Source organism: Balaenoptera acutorostrata, chromosome 1 (assembly GCF_949987535.1).
Source record: "Balaenoptera acutorostrata chromosome 1, mBalAcu1.1, whole genome shotgun sequence".
Classification (NCBI taxonomy): domain Eukaryota; kingdom Metazoa; phylum Chordata; class Mammalia; order Artiodactyla; family Balaenopteridae; genus Balaenoptera; species Balaenoptera acutorostrata.
The window spans coordinates 61,010,983-61,029,684 of record NC_080064.1 but is presented as its reverse complement, the minus strand read 5'-3'; the positions used below and the strand labels follow the sequence as shown (position 1 = coordinate 61,029,684).

General features: G+C 34.9%; 1 protein-coding gene across 1 annotated transcript in view; it reads right to left on the bottom strand.

Moving 5' to 3' along the window:
* LRRC7 (leucine rich repeat containing 7) overlaps positions 1-18,702 on the bottom strand; it is a 508,378-nt gene that overhangs the window by 16,644 nt on the left and 473,032 nt on the right. Inside the window, exon 24 of the mRNA XM_057529769.1 lies at positions 16,971-17,063. Within this exon, the coding sequence (XP_057385752.1) occupies positions 16,971-17,063 (93 nt within the window). The remainder of the gene's footprint in view (positions 1-16,970; positions 17,064-18,702) is intronic.

The following is an 18,702-nucleotide window of genomic DNA, read 5'->3' as shown; positions in this document are numbered from 1 at the left end:
AAGCAAGGGGAGTGACTGTTAATGTGTACAGATTTCTTTTTAAGGTAATAAAAGGGTTCTGGAATTAGATAGTGGTGACGGTTGCACAACTCTGTGAATATACTAAAAACCACCTAACTGTACACTTTGAAAGGGTGAATTTTATGGTATGTGAATTATATATCAATACAGCTCTTATTGTTTTTAATTCTTGAGTATTAATAGAAGATAATATTTTAATGGCTTTGCCTGTTATTTAGAAAATTATCTCATTTACTGATCTGTAAACTTAATAACTCTCACTTAAACCCATAACTTTGTGTGTGTATGTCTTTGTAAATGGTTTAACAAACAGACCCTAATTAAAATATTTCTATGTGTTTTAATTTAGCATTTTAGATCTTTATGAAACATTAATTTAAGGATTTTGAATGATTTTTATCTTTCTGATTTTAACCTGTTATCTTTCCCATTCAAAGATGAAACTACAGTAGGTGTTAGAATATTAGAAAACTGCATAACTTTAACCAGTAATTCGACTTCTAGAACTTATGTTCGGGAAATAACTGGATAAATATGCAACATGTATTTACTAATATGTTCATCACGGTATTATCTGTAATAATAAAAATTACAAATCACATGTAAATGTCTAATAACAGGGGATTGATTAAATAAATAAATTATGGTAAATCTATACAATAGAACGATATGTGGTCATTAAAAATGAAGTCCTAGATGACAGCTATAGAAGGACACTAGTGCTTAGAGAAACAAGCAAGTTATAAAACATTATGTGTGGCATAATGCTATTTTTGCTGAAACATGTTTAAATGTATATTTGTGTGGGAAAATATCTAGAAGAATATACTCCTAAACATTAGCAGTGGTTGTACTGGGTAATGAGACATCATATATATGTATATTTTTTTCTTTCTTTTTGCTTCTCTGGGTTTTCTAATTTTTCTACAATGATTAGGTACTAATAGCATTAAGAAAATAGTAATAAAAACTTAAAAAACCTTTTAGGTTAATGGTGTCACAATTTGGTGTGATGTTCAAACAGCTAGTTACTTTGGTCAGTTCACTTGTACAAATGGTCAGTTCAGAAGGAAAAAGAAAACTGGTTGTTTGAAAGGGACAGTTAAATAAGGCACAATAACTAATCCACCAGACCAGTGAATGGCACTGGTTGTGAAAACACATATAATCCTCACAGTCCTTTTCATACTGGGCACATAACTCTCATACTCCATCCATCCAGGAGATTGTATGAGTACTCAGTTCCCCTGGTGGTCCCCCTCTTTTGCTGTTGCGGTCTCTGTACAACAGGCAGAATGACACTGCATCTCTGGATGATGAAGGCGAAGTTGTTTTGACTATTATTTTATCCCAGCAGTCAAAGTCTGTGCTACCTAGTTAATTTTGATTGCCTTTCTTCAGCTTATTGTACAGGAACAGTTTTAATAATCTTTGTATGAATCCAGACCATAGGAACTGAATTGTGGCCATCATATTGCAATGCTGAGAGGAACTAGCAACACTCCACAAGCTGACTGCTGAAAGAATACCAAAGTCATGTCTCTAGCAGGTTTAATTTCAATCATCACAAAGCTTTGCAGGGTTCAACCACTGTTCTGGAGACTTGCTTTGAAGCTTTCTCTTATGGTGGCCTGAGTCTTCCTAAGCATTTATTGCTGTTTTCTTAAGTGTTAATATTTCTTTTCAATCAATAAATTTTACCAACTAAGAAATTGCTACTGCCCATTGGCATAGTTTCTCTTTCTCTCTGTCTCTTTCTCTCTCTATATATATATAGCCTATCAGCCAGCATATTGCCACATTAGTCAAAACAGATAGCAATGAGTGTTATGTTTGATAATGGTCTGTAGCATTCATTATTTTTGGAAGTGGAATGTTTCCCCAAAGACTGCCTGAAAAGGCCAGTGCCCTGATTTTTCACTGTATTTATGTATTGACATATAAACACTGTCATATGAAAGAGACCAAATAACTCTGAACCCATTTTTGTGGTCTCTGTTATGATGAATATTGATGAGAAATATGAAAACTTTGACACTGTTTTCAAAAAGTTCATTGTAGCAGTGTGTCACCCTTTCAACAAATTCATTTTCTTTTGAGACTTCAAAGAACACTTTGACACTGATGACAGACTTTGGTGAGGAATCATCCGACTATTTGTATTCTGAAAATTAGAACAATAACTTCCCACTGATTGGTAAAAAGCCATCTTCTAACTTCCAAGCATCAGTAAGCCATCTTGTATGTATCAAAGATCCAAATCATGGCATATGACCAATTTTATAACTCTTCGGGCAAGATCTAAATTTCTTGTAACATTTGCGGAGTGCTAAATGTGAGACAAACTATCATGCAATACATTCAAACTAGTGAAATAATCTGTATACCTAAAGTGATATAGCGAATCCATTTTGCCCAAATAAGGAAAATACCTCAGTAACTGTTTTTCAATGAGTAGTGTATATTAGGTTTTTTGCTGCTGCTATAATAAGTTACCACAAACTTAGTGGCTTAAAACACCACAGATTTATTATCTGACAGTTCTGTAGGTTAGACATTCAACTCAGGTCTCACTGGGCTACAACAAAGGTGTTGGCAGGGCTGCATTATTTCCTGGAATCTCTAGGGGAGAATGTTTCCTTGCCTTTTCGGAAAAGCTTTTAGGAAAAGCCCACATTCCTAGGCTCGTGGTCCCTTTTTTCCATCTTCAAAGCCAGCAACTGTGCATCTCTCTGACTATTCTCCTACATTCACATCTCCCTCTGACCACAGTCAAGAAAGATTCTCTGTTTTTAAGGACCTATGTGATTAGATTAGGCCTACCTGGATCCAGGATAACTTCCTCATCTCAAATTCCATAATTTAATCTCAACTGCAAAGTCCCTTTTGCCTTGTAATGTAACATATTCACAGGTTCTAGGAATTAGGATGTGGCAATCTTTGGGAGGCCATTTTTTTCTGCCTACCATATAGTGAAAGAAGTGAATAAGAGCATAGTTCTGGAGTTAGCCTGTCTGTGTTCACCATTTATAAATTGGTGACCTTGGGCAAGTTAATTAACTTTTGTGTACTTAATTTTTCCTCATCAGTAAACTGATTATAATAGTGGTTTATACCTCATAGTTATTAGATTAAGTGAGTGAACACATACAAAATACTTAGAACAGTAGATGGCACTCAGTATAGGGTCTATAAATGTTATTATAATTATTGAAAGTCTGAAGGTTGAGCTACAATCCAGGGTCTTTCTTTCCAGCAAAGCCTGCAATAAGAGATTTCTGAGTCTCCCAACTGCACCAGATTTACTGTCAGAAAATTCTTCATTACTCTTAGTCGTAGAGTACATTGAAAGGCCGACATTTGTTATCTTTACCTTGAATTCCCAACAGATAAGAGGATTTGCATCTTTGATTTAGGGAAGGGGATGGGAAGAGGGCTGGAAAGTCTCTCCTGTATCATCTGTGGTTTCCTAGCGGTGGCTGTCAGTGATAATGGCTCCAATTATTGTTTACTCTGAATAATGGACATGGGTCCCAACAAGAGGGCTTTCTGATGGTTCTTAATAACTTTTAGAGGCTACTTCCTTTGGTAGCTCCAAGCCAACATCAGCTCTGTAACAATGGCTGCTAGAGTCTAGTTACTGGCTAATGGCATTTCTGAGTGTGTTTCTCTAATGTTTTGCACCTCATCACCAGCTCTCATGTTCCTTAGTGGCTTGACAGCACAGTGGTTTTCCCTTAGCACCACCTCTAGAGGACATCTCACAACAGAGCAACAAGATAAGTATTGCAGTCCTTTCCAAAGAATGCAAGTCTTTTCTCCTACCAGACACCAATATCTGGGTGTGCTTGAGACAGACACAGACACAACAGACTCATGCATCACAGAGGGACCCCCATAGGTTTGAACCAAAGCTAATCTGGAGAGCGCTGGCCGGATGCTACAAATAGGCTTGACCTTTTGCCATTTCATGTTTCTTCCCCAGTTTTTAAACCAGTCTTCATATAAGTCATAAATGAAGTTTTTCCAGAAGTACCCATAATGGGTTTTTAAAAAGTTTTACTTTTCACAAGTAATTTTGTAAATGGATGAGTATGGACGGTTTTACACAGTGTTAAAATCTGACCTTGTCTTACTGGTTACCTAGTCTCTGCACCTCTGGACGCAAACCTTGAAGGACTCAAGGTTCCTTGAAAGTTAGTCTACAAGGCCAACATTTAACATTCTAACTTTAGAGGAGAAAGGAAATTTTTATGGCTTTTTAATGATGAAGGTGAATGACTGTGACAGTCTCAGCTATTGTAAATGTAGACACCAATATAGAACTTGTCTTAAGGGAATTACAACTTCAATTTGTGAAATACGCTTTTCTTTACAATTCTGAAAAAACTTGGCTCTAGCTGATGTTAAGAAATTGGTTTCTAGGAAGGCCATATCTCAGATAAAAATTGCATACAATTACAATTACAATTCAGAACACATTGGTTATATATTATAGAATATGGTATCATATGCTTTCATATAATTATAAAAGTTCAAAGAGCGTTTCTGGAGAAAAAACTGACCCATAAAAATAGCAAACACAGACATAGATTCAATAGCTTGCAAGGGGAAACTTTTTTTTTTTTGGCCAAATATTGGCAAATAATTTCTTTTCATGAATTGAGCAAGGTTAATATTAAGCTATGATGCAGCTCATAGAAGCAGCATTACACATACACAGTAGACTGTGTTTACTTAATCCCTGTGATTATTAGAAGACACATCAAGAATAAAGGTGTTTCAATAGCTTTACTCTCTATGAGTCGAAGTGTGAAAACAAAATATTTTAAGGTTAATTGCTGAGAGACAAATCTTGAGCTTTGAACAATTTGCTACCTTAACAACTGAGGAATTTATATGCAGCAAGTGAAGAGATTTATCCCATGACCATTAGAAACTAAAGGAGAGGGGAGAGGGAGGAAAGGAGAGATGGAAGGAAAGGAGAGAAAGAGAAAAAAAGGAGGGCATTGGCAGCTGCATATGATGATTCAGTGTATGACTGAACTTTAGCTGACAAAACAATGAAATGTAAAATCCATAAAAAATGAACAGAAAGAATTGCTTTAGAAACCTAAAAAATTTGAGCCTCAAAAGACAGAGATACAAATTATACAACTGACCAAAGTCCTCTAAAAATTTCACAAAAATCTTATGCATAGATGTTTAAAGGAATTCAAAACTCTCTTTCATTAATTTTTAAATAAAGATATATTGAAATAAAAATCACTTGGTTACATTTGTAAAAAATAGAACTACCATATGACCCAGCAATCTCACTACTGGGCATATACCCTGAGAAAACCATAATTCAAAAAGAGACGTACCACAGTGTTCATTGCGGCACTATTTACGACAGTCAGGACATGGAAGCAATCTAAATGTCCATCAACAGATGAATGGATAAAGAAGATGTGGCACATATATACAATGGAATATTACTCAGCCATAAAAAGAAATGAAATTGAGTTATTTGTAGTGAGGTGGATGGTCCTAGAGTTTGTCATACAGAGTAAGTCAGAAAGAGAAAAACAAATAACGTATGCTAACACATATATATGGAATCTTAAAAAAAAAAAGGTACTGATGAACATAGTGGCAGGGCAGGAATAAAGACATAGACATAGAGAACAGACTTGAGGACATGGCGAGGGGGGGAGGGGGAAGTTGGGGTGAAGTGAGAGTAGCACCGACTTATATACACTACCTAATGTAAAATAGTTAGCTAGTGGGAGGCAGCAGCATAGCACAGGGAGATCAGCTCGGTGCTTTGCGATGACCTAGAGGGGTGGCATAAGGAGGATGGGAGAGAGGCTCAAGGGGGAGGGGATATGGGGATATATGTATGCATATGACTGATTCACTTTGTTGTACAACAGAAACTAACACAGTATTGTGAAGCAATTATACTCCAATAAAGATCTATTAAAAAAAATAATGCATTGGAGCAACAGGAGACTATTTAAACCCATAGAAATTGGCTATGTGATTACAAATATCTTAGTAACAACCTAATGGAGTGATCCTAACAGAAAAAATACACTTGCACCATTCTTTCATGTCATTGTAAAGATTTGTTTAGTAGCCAAAAAGAAAAATGTATATAAACATATAGTTTTCAAGATACTGCCCTTATGACTTGATAAAAACAACCAAGAAGTAAGCAGTTTATTTCCTTTTATCTGAGATTCCTGTTAGAAATGACAAATTGACTACTAAAAAATCGATTTTTTTTTTTTTTTTTTTTTTTATAGTTTGGTGCTGATCACCAGGCACTATTCTCTTTTGGGGAATTTGAATATAAGAGTTGAAATTATGTTTGGCTTTGATTACTTTATACAGGCGTACCTTGATTCACTGTGCTTCACTTTATTGCACTTTGCAGACAATGCAGTTTTAAAATTGAAGGTTTATGGCAACTTTCTGTCAAGCAAGTCTATCAGCACCGTTTTTCCAACAACGTTTGCTCACTTCATGTTTCCGTGTCACATTTTGGTGAATCTTGCAATATTTCAAACTTTTTCATTATTATTCTATTTGTTATGGTGGTCTGTGATCAGTGATCTTTGATGTTATTACTACGACTTGCTGAAGACTTAGATGATGGTTAGCATTTTTAGCAATAAAGTATTTTTGAATTAAGGTATCTACATTGTTTTAGACATAATGCTATTGCACACTTAATAGATTACAATATAGTGTAAACATAACTTTTAAATGCACTGGGAAACCAAAAATTTCGAGGGACTTGCTTTATTGCAATATTCATCTTATTGCAGTGGTCTGGAAACAAACCCCAATATCTCTGAGGTATTCCTGTTAGGAATTATAATTGCAATTTTCCTTTTATTGATTGCTGCAGTATTGCAATTATTCCATAACAGTTAAAAATCTCTGGGAGTCTGTGTAATGTTGACTGAATGTACATTTTCTTCCTGTTTATTTCTTGGTAAAATACTTAAGCTTAAAAAAAGAACTTTCTTTCATTTGATTTTCATATTTTCATTTAAAAGTAAATGATCACACTCTTCCACATAATGTCTTTCCAGATTTCTTGCCTCTTTGGGAAAAATAGGTGAAATATTTTTCATTTCTTTTATTTTATGAATTCTTTAAAGCCTGTATTTAATATGAGACCTCAACTGGTGGTGAATATATGGATTGCTGAGCTTCATACAGTTTACTGATTCGATCAGAGTTCCTACTGGCTTTTTGTCTCGGCGTTTTTTTCTTCTTTTAAATTAATTAATTAATTAATTTTTGGCTGCATTGGGTCTTTGTTGCTGTGCACAGGCTTTTCTCTAGTTGCGGTGTGCAGGCTTCTAATTACGGTGGCTTCTCTTGTTGTGGAGCATGGGCTCTAGGTACGCGGGCTCAGTAGTTATGGCTCGCTGGCTCTAGAGCACAGGTTCAGTAGTTGTGTTGCACGGGCTTAGTTGCTCCATGGCATGTGGAATCTTCCCAGACCAGGGATTGAACCCGTGCCCCCTGCATTGGCAGGCGGATTCTTAACCACTGCGCCACCAGGGAAGTCCTCTTCTCAGCTTTATACATAGCATAAAATAGTAGAAGCCATTAAAAACAAGAGTGGGTAACTGTAGGTGGCTGTGGCGTCTCCTTCCTAGGTACTACTAAAATAGTATCAGTAATCAGCTTTCTGATTACTGCAGAAATCAGAAATCACCCCTGCAGTCTTCCTCAAAGCCCTTTCAGTTGTCAAATTTTTTGACACTATCTACACCACTTCAAAATAATGGATTGAAAAGTGAAGAATTCAGTCAAAGCTTTTTTGTCACTTATGCTAAAATAAGGTTTTTAAAGTGAAAAATTATTGTATTGTAAACTACATTCAGTCAAACTATGATTCTTTTAGATAAAATATGGTTTTATGTAGAGTAGACCATACTAGAAGTATTGCTTAGAGCTGGCGGTGAAATCAGGAGGTCAAAAAGGCCAGTGACAAATGTCCAGAGGACACTCTAGTTGTGGATTCCTGATACATTGACTGACAAAGTGGCTCTTAGGCCACAGCTGTGCATTGGCAGTGTGGGGTAGAGTGAAAAGGGAGGGTTTTTTTTTTTTCTCACTTTTTAGTCTCTGCATTTCTATATTATTTGAATTTTTATAGTGAGAGTGTTTTCATTTCTTACCTGTATAATTTTTTTGAGATATAAGTTAAAGAAAAAAGACATTGCAGTTGTACACATCTGAGACTAAGAACATATTATGATTTTAAAGGATGATTATGTCGATTATGTTGAGAATGCCCTAGTTCACAATCAGTAGGAGGTACCTAAGTAAGAGTGGTTCTCGATTCTCTGTCTCTTTCACCACTCTCACATTATGGCTCAGAGATGGACACCTTCAGAGAACTGAAGCCGCCCCAGCTGGTGTGTGCAAGTCATACAAAACCCAACATATCGTAGGGTCTTCTTGCAGTATAGGAATAAGCAAATCTTGTACCTTAGTCTACGTAGCCTACTAAATTAGTCACAGAGTCAAGGGGGAAGCAATTTATTTTAAGTAGAGCATAGGATGAATGTATGATTTTTCTCTCTCAATAAACACACAGACCTTGGTATACCTCAATAAACAAAGAGAAACACGAATTTAAGATATGATTTTTCTTTAATCACTTTAATGTTTACTCCAACACTTCCTATTTTCTATTAATAAATGTTCTTGGAGGTTAAATGATAGTGCCTTGTTATGGGAATGTGGTTTGTGTATGGTAATGGGGTTTGATCCAGTAGTTTTCAAAAATAGGAAATAATTTCTACTCCATTACACTTAAAAAATAGAATTGGTTACTAAGATCATGTATAGCTTTGTTAATTATATTGTAAGGATGATTGCAATTAAACAAATGCATATTTGTAATTTTGTACCTTATACAGTAATCATAAACTGTTACTACTCATTTACTGCTTAATGTAACTCTGAATTTATTAACAATATATATTTTAAAAAAATATATACACATATATATATATACATATATATACATTTTAAAATAACATAGTCTAAATTCTGATCTAGTAGTCCAACTTTCCAGCATAGTTCTAGCACTTTCAGGTTAACTTGGTGTCTGGAAATCTATTCTCATCTGTTTATGGTTTTCCTTCAACTCATTCAAAGGATCTTAGGGAGGATTTAAGGATTTAAGTTGGAACTTACAGAACTTAAGAATCAACTCTTTGAGTTCTCATGATTTTCTTCACACACCCAAAAGAGAAAAATGACACAATAAAAGTGTTTTGCAGTTACTTGGGTTTCTTTCTCCGTTGTCTTCATTTCTCTGATCTTACCTATTGTTACCTAAAAATTTTTCCCATGTAAGTGTGTTCACTCCAAACTTCCCTGCTTCTTCTGATCAATATCATTTTGTAAACCACTTTCTTTAGCTGCCAAAGAACATAGATTTGGCTCAGTTAATGATTACTATCTCTTAGAGAGACTAAGACTATATTTGTAGAATATAGCAGTCTTTTTTTTTTTAAGAAAAAAATTAATCAGAAAAATTACAAGTATTTAAAAGCAGATTTAATGGGTCTCATTGAAAAAACTACGACACGGCAAATTTCAGGATCCACACTGAAGTATCAGTTGCTTTGGCAATCCCTCTCAGTTATGTGCCATGGTTGAAAGCACTCAGGCAGTACTTCTCATAGATGAGCATATCAGAATTGCTGGTACTAAAGTGCTTTTGGTTTGAAAGATGAAGAACATCCATTGTTTTCATAGTTGCATAATGGACACTTTTGGGGACCTGCCCAGATTCCCTTTATCAGATTGGTGCTCTCATCCTGCAGGTGCTGCTGACAGCTCACATCTAACCCTTCTTTTGAAAATTACCCTCAGCCTGGAGCCTCCTTACTGGGAAATGCTGGGAAGGTTATGCTCCTTCCCATGTAGTTAATGACTGATACCAGGGTACAAAAAGCCGTTTCCCTCCTCAAGGTGAGACAACTCTGTGGTACCGCTGATGCTCCAGAGCGCCCTGTACGCTGTACCATCCGGTTTCCACTAAATCCACATCTTTGTGGAGTTCTACTTTCCTCACCTGGCCTATCCTGCATCCCTTATTCTCATATAGATTTCGCCGGACAGCAAATCTTCAATTAACTACTTGCACAAAAGTCTTCATCTCTGGTTCTGCATCTTGGGGAGCTGGCTTTAGACAAATATAAACTACAAAAATTAAAGCTCTGCAGTATCTTCTTGCCTGGAAGGGATACGTAGATTCTATATTTTGCTTACTAGCGATTCTTTGGAACCCAGTACCAGGAGATAAAATGCACCTCTGCTCCCCAAGCATAGAGCAACTTTGGGGGTAGATTAGAGGAAAAATGGATAATATTGTTTTTAAATACATATTATTGAGATACATCTGAAATGTTATATAGGTAAATTAAAAAAAGCTAAACAATACTGCTACAGGCAGAGACATGGAAGTTATTACTTTTTAATTTATTTTTGTTTTATTTCTATTAATCTGGATTCACAATATTTTCAAGGATTCTAGTTGGTTATAACATTTTCAAGCAGAAACTAGAAATACTATGGAGGTCCCTGCAATACCACTTAAAACTTGTGGTAGTAACTTTATGACTGGAATATGAAAGATTTCACAGGTTTCCCAAAGATCTTTTGGACCCTCAGTAATTAACTTTCTCTCATTGTTGGACCTGTCAATTCTTGTTAGTTATTACATAAAATATTATTTATGAACTAATTTTAAGTGCTTTCATATTTTGATTGAGAAGTCTCTGACATTTTCCCATCAAATAGCAACAAACTTAAAAAGTCTCAAGTCCTTTCCCACACCATTTTCTGTCTCCTTATTTAGCTTATTTTGTTCCATGCTAAATGGCTGAAATGATGCAGCAGACAGAACATACATAATATTTAACTCTAGCAACTAATACAGCTGGCTATGTACTTGGACTTTAATTTTATTGAAAATTATTTTACTGATTGTTAAAGAATATCACAAAGTGATAGCAATCTCAATTCTAGTGACTTTCTAAATATATTGTTGAATTAAAATGTCCCATGTGTAAATGTTCTTATTTAAAATGGTACTTGTAAATCGCCTTATTTTTTCATATGTATGATGGAATGATATTTTCTTAAAGAACCAAGTCTGTGTTGAATTATATTTTATTATATCTTTTCACAAGCTGAAATCTTATATGTCTTCTTTATAATATAATGTCTTGATATTGAAATTATCCTATTGGCTAAAGCACACTGCCATGCCTTCTTAAAAGGCCTCATATAGGTGGTCATACCTATAGGAATTCTATTAATAGGAGATTGCAAAGACTGCATTTCTATCAATATTTCTGAATAGATTCAGGTTTTTTTTCAACATGTAAGACAGAACAGAACAGGCAAAAATGCATTTTTTATTAAAAAAATTCTTGCTTTTAAAGTCCTCAGACAACCAAGTGGCATTCTGAACCTCAAACTGCAGTATGACTAAGATGCAGCTGAAGTAATTGTGTTGTAAAATAATTTGTTTGTTATTTATTTTTAAAAATTCAGTTTTATATATAAATTATGTATATTTATATTATATCTATTCCTTGCTCCTGAATGTTACTTTCACATAACTAATAGATTCTCCAAATTTGCATTACATAATCGCTTGAAGTAGAATTAAAGATGGGACAGATATATAAATTATATTATAAAATTAATTTAGAAATATATAAAATAAATCACCTTTGTCTAAGAGTTGTACAAAATGAAGGAAATATTATATGTAGTTTAATGTTTATGTAGTAAATATAAATCATATGCTGTGTGGAGTTCTAGACAAATGTGTTTGCTATTCCTGATTTTTATATCCATGGAGAAAACATGACAAGGTGTAGACATAGGGTATGCACCTTTTTCATAAGTCAAGAGCATATCTTTTGCAACTTTTTATTTATGAATCACCCAGTGTCCTGAGGCTGAACAAACCCAGAAAATTATTCTTGTGCATTTTCAAATTTGCTACTGCCAAGCATGCCTCTGAGTATTGTTATCCCCAGGTAAAGATGTCAAATAAATATTTGGATCTGCACATCTAACCTTTCTTCTCTTCGTAGTATTAATCATATAAAAACTTTTATTTGATGCAATACTCATCTCCACACAAATTTTCTTCTAGGGGTGGAAGGTGGGATGTAAATAGGAGGGAGGCTGTTTGACATCTGGAATCAATTTTTTAGAATTTATGTAGAATCAGATATAGTAATTTATTCTGAAATTCCAGAACATTTATTTAGAGTTTATTGGTGATTATAGTATTTTACATTTGCCATGCCTATAATATTCTTCCTTGGCTTGGGATTTTACCTGTACCATGGGCAAATTAAGGCATTAAAAAAAAAAAAAAAGATTGTTTCTTCTATCATTTATGTGTCTACATGCCAATTGCCCAAATCATTGGAAATATGGGTAGGCTCTCTGGCATCTGCTCAGCATGAGTGTTTATGATCAAACTGTGGAGAATAAGTGATTCTTTGGTTCCAATGTCATAGTATGTATATTTCCTGCTATCAAGTGATTTGAGGATATTCATAACACAGCTTCCATTGTGATCCTGTGACTAGGTGTTTGTTCATGGCATTGTTCAGTGCTGTACCTTTACAGTATATAGAGAAAGAGGCTATGAGTTCTTGTTAATATCTTTAAACTCCAGAAGCTTAGTCCTTCCTTCTAAAATGAGGCAAGGAGGGATATCAGTCACTGAATGATGAACTGTGTGAATACATCATTAAAAATTCATTTATTTTCAGAGTCTTAGGCTGTTTTATGAAGTCACACAACAACATGATATCAGTCATCCATTAATCCAGTCTCTTCTTCCTAACAACATCTCGTGGAAACTGTATTGGTATATTACTTAAATTTTGTAATCATGAATTATTATTTTATGAACATTTAAATATAGGGAAAGATTATTGTGGTTTGTTCCATTGGCAGGATCTCCACTGTAATAATACCTTAGTCCAAAAGTTATATAAATGCTTAGCAATCTAATGTATACAGTATGCTTCTAGTTATCTAAGTTCAATAGAGAATACATGCTGACTTCCAAGGACTTGAAGCAAATATCTAGACTATAACTAATTACAGTGTTCTGTAACACTTTCAATATTAGATTATTATGTTAGTCTCAACTCTACAGGGTATAAATTTGTCATGTGGCTCTTCGGCTAAGTGGTATTTGCAGATAGAGGTAGTATCATAGTGCTTTTTAAGAGAAAAGGATTTGGAATCAGATCAATTTGGGTTCAAATCTTATCTGCCACAGGTCAGCTAAATGACCTTGGGCAAGTTAATTAACCCCTCTGGGCCTCAACAAAATGGGGAATAATAATACTCAACTAACACAAGTTGCTAAGAAGATCAGGTAAGTTCATGTATATAAAGAGCCTAATACAGTGACTAGCACATTGCAGATACTCAGTAAAAGTCTATACTTTTATTATTATCATCAGATTTGTTGGATCAAAATCTTTTATCTCTCTGGAGCATCGTGCCATCTTGACAGCAATGTTTCTCTATAATAATAAAGCAGATAATGGCTCCATCCACTTCACAGGGAGGGCAAAGGCAAGCATTATATGAAGGCTTTTTCATCTGGTTTTCTACAGTTTTCTCTTTCCAAATATGTAAAAGCAGTTTTCACCTGGCAGTGAACCCAAAATAATGAATAATGAGTGAGTTGGGTTGTTCAACTACTAAACACTGTTCTGACAATGATATGAACTGCAGGACTAATCGTGCTCCAGCCGTTTAACCTAAGGAGACCATAATCAGACTACCTTGGCGTCTTCGAGAAGAGTTAAATTTGCAAGACCAGATGCAGTTCTAAGCTCTCAAAGTCTGGTACAAAACAGTCTTCCTATCTTAATCCTCAGTTCTCCCTAAAGCCTCAGTTAAATTTTGGGCTGTACCAAGAGTTTTTCTGCAGTAGTCTCACACTACCACAGAACCTAAATTGGAACTTCTGCCAGACTGAACAACACAACTCACTTTTGTCCCAGTTTCATACTCTCAGCCCTTAGGGATGACTGCTTCATGCTTTTCCTATCTGGCTGTAAACTAGGTAATCAGTTTGGATGCTATTTCACTTTAGTCCTTGGCATTTGGCTGAAACAGCGGTTCCTAGCAATCATAATGAAGAGAAGGGAACAAATCTATTGGCTACTTTAGTACAGAAAGTCTTCAATGACTCTAAGACATTCAGATATCTTGGATACTTAGAATTTTGAGTGTCATTACAAAACACTTAAACATTAATGAACAGTAAGTAAAATAATATAGTATGCTCGAAAGACTGCTTCTAACCCATGACTTGTTTATTGGAAGGGGGTATGTACCATATTAAAGTTTAAGCTTTTGCATGACTAGAACTCCTTATAAAGAAAGCATCAACCTCTGACCCAGGTTGAATTAAAACACCTGTTTATTTTGGTTCTCCTCACTCCTCCTCACAGCTGTAAATTAGCCAATTTATGATAAAATTGTCCTTCAACATTGGAGAGAAGAGTATTTTTAAAATTCCTTTTCATTTTCTTACTGTTTGATATTTTTAGGTTGATATAGGCACTGGATTCTACTCTAAATTTTATGCAACCTCTACAAGAATGGGGCACTGGGGATAAAAAAATGCAACTGAATTTCCTTGAGATTAATCCCTTTCTTTGTGAGTGGATTAAATTCTTATAGAAATTGTCAGAGCCAATGTCTTTAGATCGCCTCAACACTTTTAACTAAGTATCTACCATATGTTTGGTGTGGTCAATAAATTAAGAGCAGTCTGAGTCTTCTGTAGATTTGGAACTTTTAATTACTCTGATCAATTTTGCTGTAATAGAGATTCACTTTTCAGATTTTAAGTGTTTTAGAAAGTAATCAGGCAAAGAAAAGTGCTTTTGAGGGGAATCTTTCAATGGATAGATTATATAATTCAAGCTCTGTATCTGTTGCATTTAACCAAAAGAGAAATTATAAGATCATAGAAATAGTTCAGTCTCACTAGAGTCATCAAAATGTTACAATGAAAAATTAAATTAATAGTTATAAAGTGTTCATATTTCATCACAGTGGAAGAATCACAGGCAATGATTTGAAAGCCTCACACCTGTTATCCCCTTCAGTTGAAAATAAAAGCAGAAAAGTAACAGCATTCTGACATCTTGACTATTTAGAAACTTGTGCATCTTTAATTGAAAAATATCTATTACCCTGTGCCTTCCAGAAATATAGTGAAAAGATATATCTGCTGGTGAGATAGGAGAGGACAACATGTCTTTTGAATTTCAACTATCTTATGAATGATAAGGTTGTTACCTTTTCATTGAAAGAACTTATGGAAGAGATGTAAAACCAGAGACAAAAAGAGGGGTAAGATGAATAAGACAATGATTTGAGGCTTTTAAAAATACCATATGTTTCTGATAATTTTGACTTTTCATGCTTTTTGTCTTAAGATATATTAATAATTTATTAGAATTCAGTAAACACTTGGTCCTACTAAGCCATGAATATTTAAATTCTACTAAATCAGTGATTATCCTCAACATCATTTCAAAAAGGAAATGTAGTAGTTACTTATACACAGACATTTCTAACTGGAATTTCCCTAATTATATAGGGCTGCTTCATATACATTCCTTATATATGAATACCTGCTCCAATCAGTTAAGCAAAGAAACTCTTATCTATGGCCACTGGGGATTTCTTTCTACTCCTTTCCATCCAAATAGTCCAACCTCTTTCTTTCTTCTTCTCCAGAAAGGAAAGGAAGAGGGCATAACTAATGGTAGGAAACAAAAAGACTGGGAAGAAGTAGAGGAAAATAAGGTATTAAAGGCTATGGAAATCTCCAAAGTAGGGGCATCCAAATTATTTCAGAAATAGGTCTTTAATCAGAAACTGATATGTGGGTTATTTTTACAATAGTGGTAAGTTGAAAGGATTCGGACCACCTTGTGACTCAAAGGTTAAGTTGAGAGCCTGAGGAGGTTTTATTCATATCTAATTTCTGACTTTCTTCATCATCCCAAAGTTTTATGATGTCACTTAATGCAATTAAATTTGATGAGGTCAAAAGCAGACAGTTTCAATGATCATCAAATTATAATCACTAATTGTTTAAAAGCTGAGAGTATTAAACCCTGATGGCAGAAGGCAGGTTATATAGCTCAGGGTAAATTTTTTTGCTTAAAAAAGTCAAGTGGTCCACAATGGGATCAGACAGGCCAGATGTGAACATGTGCAGCATGGCGGATATTCAGCAACGTTTGAGGTTAGAGTTGGGAGTGGTGGTGAACCTTTACCCATGATTTGACAGACAGGGGTGAGCATAAGAGGAGGACCTGATTCCTCTGCCATGGCTAACACTGATTTTCTCACAGAATATTTGTTTCCCATGGTCTTTCAGTTCTACAATTCTATTAGTGAAATACTTTACAAACATGATGGATTAAAGAGATGGCAATCAGATGGCCCTGGCGTTGAATCATTATTTATTCATTCTGTTACTATGAGAAAACTTTTTCCCAAATCAGTGATCCACAAATAAACTTTTGGAAAAAACTTGTTAGAAATTGCCTATATAGCTTCCTTTACAAATATATACAACTGTGAACAAAACAAAAAGCAAAAAACAAGCAACTTCCTTTTCAAAGAGAATGCTTAAATTTATTTTTTCTCATTCATAGGATTTGTCAAGCACTGCAGTGAATTCTTTTTTCCCTTTGCTGAAAAAGTTTCTAAGTGGCTTCATAGTTAGCTAGCTTATTAAAGCACAGTAAAACCAAAAAATTGAAAAAAGTTTTTTTGCTGCAGTAGAATATAGTGTTTTTCTAATTAAAATTGCCAATAAGAAATTCAATTCTTACCTTGTCAGAAGGTTTAAATGGATTTCCTTGTCCACTAATTCCACCACTGATACTAAATCCAAGGCCAGGATTCTTTTCTATTCTCACACAAAACTATGCAAAAAAGATATAAAAGGTAATCAAATACATATAAAAGCTAAATATCTTCAAATAACTGTATCCCAATAGAAAATATTCACATTTCACTTAAGTTCTCAGGGTTAGCCTATGTTAACTTGGTATATAAAAGACAGTATAAACTCTGACAAAATAGTGTTTCTATAAGCATCAGTTATAATTGGAACTAACTTAAAATTACCTGAACAAGCAGACATGAGTAAATATTTATTCGTTACCTGTGCAGGACTAAAATTTAATTAGCAGTTTTTAAAACTTAGAAAACCACTTAAAAAAAAAGATTGTACATTATTTTAATTATCTACTTTAAACGTACATATAGTCTGACTAATTAGAAAGGACTATGAATAAGTGAAAGAAAATTTGCAAATGTACAGTGAGGGAAAAGATGGCTATTTGATTAATTAGTTGATTAATTATTTACACATCTTTATTGGAGTATAATTGCTTTACAATGTTGTGTTAGTTTCTGCTGTATAACACAGTGAATCAGCTATATGTATACATATATCCACATATCCCCTCCCTCTTCCGTCTCCCTCCCACTCTCCCTAGCCCACCCCTCTAGGGGGTCACAAAGCACTGAGCTGATCTCCCTGTGCTATGCAGTTGCTTCCCATTAGCTAACTATTTTACATATGGTAGTGTATATATGTCAATTCTACTCTCTCACTTCGCTCCAGCTTACCCTTCCCCCTCCCCGTGTCCTCAAGTCCATTGTCTATGTCTGCATCTTTATTCCTGTCCTGCCCCTAGGTTCGTCAGAACCAATTTTTTTTTTTTAGATTCCATATGTATGTGTCAGCATATGGTATTTGTTTTTCTCTTTCTAACTTACTTCACTCTGTATGCCAGACTCTAGGTCCATCCACCTCACTACAAATAACTCAGTTTCGTTTCTTTTTATGGCTAATATTCCATTGAATATATGTGCCACATCTTCTTTATCCATTCATCTGTTGATGGACACCTAGGTTTCTTCCATGTCCTGGCTATTGTAAATAGTGCTGCAATGAACATTGTGGTACATATGGTTTTCTCTGGGTATACGCCCAGTAGTGGGATTGCTGGGTCGTTTGGTAGTTCTATTTTTAGTTTTGTAAGGAACCTCCATACTGTTGTCCATAGTGGCTGTATCGATTTACATTCCCACCAATAGTGCAAGAGGGTTCCCTTTTCTCCACACCCTCTCCAGCATTTATTGTTTGTAGATTTTTTGATGATGGCCATTCTGACTGGTGTGAGGTGATACCTCATTGTAGTTTTGACTTGCATTTCTCTAATGATTAGTGATGTTGAGCATCCATTAATGTGTTTGTTGGCGATCTGTATATCTTCTTTGGAGAAATGTCTATTTAGGTCTTCCGTTCATTTTTGGATTGGGTTGTTTGTTTTTTTGATATTGAGCTGCATGAGCTGCTTGTAAATTTTGGAGATTAATCCTTTGTCAGTTGCTTCATTTGCAAATATTTTTTCCCATTCTGAGGGTTGTCTTTTCATCTTGTTTATGGTTTCCTTTGCTGGGCAAAAGCTTTTAAGTTTCATTAGGTCTCATTGTTTATTTTTGTTTTTATTTCCATTTCTCTAGGAGGTGGGTCAAAAAGGATCTTGCTGG